General features: G+C 42.3%; 1 protein-coding gene across 1 annotated transcript; it reads right to left on the bottom strand.

Moving 5' to 3' along the window:
- Nucleotides 1-738: 738 nt before the first annotated feature.
- Nucleotides 739-3,168, bottom strand: LOC120077406. The gene is made up of 6 exons (XM_039031289.1): nt 3,043-3,168; nt 2,608-2,811; nt 2,283-2,470; nt 1,796-2,016; nt 1,436-1,631; nt 739-1,156 (listed from the first exon to the last, which is right to left on the bottom strand). The coding sequence occupies exons 1-6, from the start codon at nt 3,166-3,168 to the stop codon at nt 739-741; spliced, it is 1,353 nt and encodes a 450-aa protein (XP_038887217.1).
- Between the last annotated feature and the right edge of the window lie 1,367 nt (nt 3,169-4,535).

Below are 4,535 nucleotides of genomic sequence, written 5' to 3' on the forward strand. Positions count from 1 at the left end.
GTAAGGAAAATAGAAATTCGGGTTTCACACAAACTGGTGAATCCCAAAGGAAACGCAAACTGGTGAATCCCGGAGGAAACACAAACTGGTGAATCCCGAAGGAAACACAAACTCGTGAATCCTGAAGGAAACACAAAATCTAATGGGCATCTAACTAATCATTAAGGACATTTGCACAGTCTCAACATCATAATCATCATCGTACGAATCTATGACATACATATAATTCTCAACATCATGGCTCTACCACATACACATATATCTCAACATCATAGTTCTACAACATACATGTATACCTCAACATCATCAGATCAAATACAATCATATGGAAGAACATACCATCTCATACTAGCATTAAGTGTCTATGTGCATAATTAAATAATTCAGATCTCGTACTAGAACATACTTTGATCAGATCATACTATCAATCTATCATGCTAACATTCTGCCATAACATACATTTATCATGCTAGTATACATCTAATGTCTGGCCCGTGGGCAGTTCCAGTAGTAAGATTACTTACCTTAATCGAAAATCCACAGATAAAATCAGACAACCAAACGATGACAGCGGTTTGAAGAAACGGCTCTAACATACGAATACAACCATTAAATTTTAGTTCAACAATAACTGTGAAACCTCAGACCCAAATCCAAAATACCCAAAAGCTTACCCAAAGAAACTTGATCAACAACCACTCCCAAGATTTCGACTCCAAAATCTCCTCCTAACAGATTTTAAATCCCAATGGATGACGACTTTGAGACATTATGAACTGAAGACAGTGCTGGGGGCAATGCCAAACGGTAAGCTATGGGGCCAACTCGTTTCAGGACCTCGAAAGGTCCAATGAATCTCGGATTCAACTTTCCCTTCCTGCAAAACCTCATAATACCTTTCGTGGGTGTCACTTTTAAGAACACTTTCACATCAGTTTCAAATTCCAGGTCTTTACGTCTTACATCGGCATAACTCTTCTGTCTGCTTTGAGCTATTTGCATATGAGCCTTGATCTTCTGTATTGCATCATTCATGGTCTGCACCAATTCAGGTCTTAACAATTTCCTCTCTACTACCTCATCCCAACACACAGGGGACCTGCAACTCTTCCCATATAGGGCCTTAAAGGGTGACATCCCAATAGTAGACTGGTAGCTGTTATTATAAACAAACTTCATTAAGTGCAGGTGAGCATCCCAGCTTCCTGAAAACTCTATGGCTTAGGCACGCAACATGTCTTCCAGTATCTGATTCAATCTCTCTATCTGCCCATCAGTCTAAGGGTGAAAAGCTGTATTAAAGTCTAACCAGGTCCTCAAAGCTGCCTGGAGACTTTTCTAGAAGTTAGACGTGAAACGAATGTCTCTGTCTGACACGATGGACACGGGCACTCGATGCAATCTTACCACCTCCTTCATTTGTATCTATGCCCACTTATTCACTGAAAAGGTGGGCTTCCCAAGTAATGTGCTAACTTCGTAAGTCTGTCTACCACGACCCATATCACAGTTAAACCTTTGACTGTCCGAGGCAACCCCACGATGAAGTCCATAGACACATGCTCCCACTTCCATTCTGGTGCACTCAATAGCTGTAACAAGCCTGCTGGCTTCTGCCTCGAGGCTTTCACCTACTGGCACACCAAGCACTTACTGACGAACTTTGCAACCTCTCTTTTCATATCATTCCACCAGTAGTAACGTTTTAGGTCCCAATACATCTTGGTGCTACCGGGGTGAATTGAAATAATGAACTATGGGCATCTGACAATAAATCATCTTTAATATCACTAACTGCTGGCACGCACATACGCCCTTGATAAAGGAGGCCATTCTACTGGAACTGAGAATTCGCCATCCTGGCCTGACTCCACCCTACGAACTCTCTCTTCCAGATAAGGGTCGTCTCGCTGTGCATCAATAATCTTCTGCCTTAGACTCGGTCGCACCGATAATTGTGCTAACTGTGCCGTTACCTTTCCCAGAGCCACTACAATCTCTGCCCTCTCCAGTTCCCTACACAAGTGAGTCGTCTGGTAATGAGGGCTGCTGAATGGGCCACCTTTCTGCTTAGAGAATCTGCCACTACATTTGCTTTTCCCGGGTGGTACAAAATTTCATAGTCATAATCCTTCACCAGCTCCAACCATCTTCTTTGCCTCATGTTTAACTCTTTCTGAGTGAAAAAGTACTTCAAACTCTTATGGTCGGTGAAGATCTGTATCTTCTCTCCATATAAATAATGTCTTCAGATCTTGAGAGCAAAAACCACTACTGCTAACTCTAAGTCATGCGTGGGATTATTCTGTCCATGCTTCTTTAGCTGATATAAAGCGTAAGCAACTACTCTGCCCTGCTGCATCAATATGCATCCCAACCCCTTCTTGGACGCATCACTGTAAATGAAAAAACCACCTAATCCATTCGGTACTGTAAGAACTAGGGCTGAAACCAGCCTCTGCTTGAGGTCCTGGAAACTATTTTCACAAGCCTTATTCCAAACAATGCTACTCCCTTCCGGGTCAACTGAATTAATGGGGTGGCTATGTGAGAGAAGTCTTTTATAAATCGTCTATAGTAGCCTGCTAATCCCAAGAAACTGCGTACCTCACTAACTGTGGTTGGACGAGCCCAACTCGTAACTGCCTCAACCTTTGCAGGATCCACAGAGACACCTTTCTTCGATACTACATGCCCTAGGAAGGATACCTGCTTCAACCAAAATTCACATTTAGAAAACTTAGCATACAGCTTATTGGCCCTCAACGTCTCCAAAACTTTCCACAAATGCTCTTCATGCTCGACTTCTGTCTTGGAATAAATCAAGATGTCATCAATAAAAACAATCACAAAGGTGTCGAGGAATTCCTTGAACACCCTATTCATCAAATCCATGAACACTGCCAGTGCATTCGTTAGATCGAACGACATCAATATGAACTCATAATGTCCATATCTCGAACGAAAAGTTGTCTTGGGTATGTCACTGTCCTTTATTCTCAGCTGGTGGTATCCGGACTGGAGATCAATCTCAGAGAATACTGTAACTCCCTGCAACAGGTCAAATAAATCATCAATCCTGGGAAGGGGATACTTGTTCTTGACAGTCACCTTGTTCAGCTTTCTGTAATCAATGCACAGACGTAACGATCCATCCTTCTTTTTCATAAACAAAATAGGGGCACCTCATGGTGACACACTAGGGCGTATGAAACCCTTGTCCAACAACTCCTGCAATTGGACCTTCAGTTCCTTCAACTCTGTCGGGGCCATCCTGTAGGGAGCCTTCAAAATAGGGGTTGTGCCTGGCTCCAACTCAATCGCAAAATCTACCTCTCGCTGCGGGGGCAGTTCAGGAAGATCTTCTGGAAAAACGTCTGGAAAATCCTTTACTACTGGCTCCGAAGTCAAAGTGACTTCATTCTCTCTAGTGTCCACTACACTGGCCATAAAGCCCCAGGATCCTTGGTCGAATAGTCTACTGGCCTTCAATGCGGAAATGACTTTGGGTAGGACTATGGTCCCAACCCCTTTAAACTTAAAACTGGCTCCTGTAGGAGGGTTAAAGATGACCTCCTTACGGGAGCAATCTATGCTGGCATGATTAGCAGCTAACCAATCCATGCCCAATATCACATCAAAATCGCGCATATCTAAAATTATCAAGGTTACATCTAATGCGCAATTGGCTACCTCTACCTGACATGCTTTTATATTTGTTGTAGCTAACATGATCTCTCCTAATGGAGTAGAAATGGACAATGCAAATGGCAAAGCTTCTGAGTCTAATATGACATGCCTCATGATAATTTGTAGAAATACAAGTTATTTATGCCATCTTATCTAGATATTGCAGCCAAAAGTTAGTAATTATGGGCCAATTGTATGAAAATTAACCTAGTATGACAATAATTATAAATGTTTACAATTACACCCACTAACGCCAAAAAGATGGAGGACAAGCCAAACTTTACTTTGTTTTGCAGGAGACCAAGTCACTGCTTGCGCTCAAGGCTCATGAGAAACTAATCAACGCATCTCTGTCACATTGCGCCCATCGATCAACCATGAAGAGACGGTTACCGAAGTAACGGCACAATGCGACAGTTGGTCCAGAGTTATGCTTCGACTGGATGGGGTAATAAAAACAAACACCACATGCGAACCCATGATCGAAAGATGCAGCTGAACAATGCAAAGGCGGAGGATTGAGACACGTGTACAACTAAGCGTTGTGTAGATTTGACAGTTCGATTGCTTAATAGAAGGAATAATATCCCTCCATCTGCATAATTACCATAACCATCAAGTGGGGACCACAAGGCTGGAGTCAAAGAATTTGCTCCTATAAATACCCTAGCGAATTCATAGAAAATTATGCTATTTGATACTGGGCTAAGTGCTGTAAGATTTTAGAGCGAAAAAGGCTTAGCTGAGTGCTGAAAAGAAGAATACGTATTAAAGTTATAAAATACGTTTAGCTAAAGCATGCTGGACGACATCTTCACCTGTGAGAGCATAAGCGAATATGTCAT

Source organism: Benincasa hispida, chromosome 5 (assembly GCF_009727055.1).
Source record: "Benincasa hispida cultivar B227 chromosome 5, ASM972705v1, whole genome shotgun sequence".
Classification (NCBI taxonomy): Eukaryota; Viridiplantae; Streptophyta; class Magnoliopsida; order Cucurbitales; family Cucurbitaceae; genus Benincasa; species Benincasa hispida.

Excerpts from the sequence above, each read along its gene's own strand:
- LOC120077406 (XM_039031289.1), bottom strand. The coding sequence starts at position 3,168 with ATGAAAAAGAAGGATGGATCGTTACGTCTGTGCATTGATTACAGAAAG. Across the intron at positions 2,471-2,607 it reads GTCCAACCACAGTTAGTGAG|GACCTCAAGCAGAGGCTGGT; the intron begins GTACGCAGTTTC and ends AATAGTTTCCAG. Across the intron at positions 1,632-1,795 it reads GGCGTATGTGCGTGCCAGCA|GTGAAAGCCTCGAGGCAGAA; the intron begins GTTAGTGATATT and ends GTGTGCCAGTAG.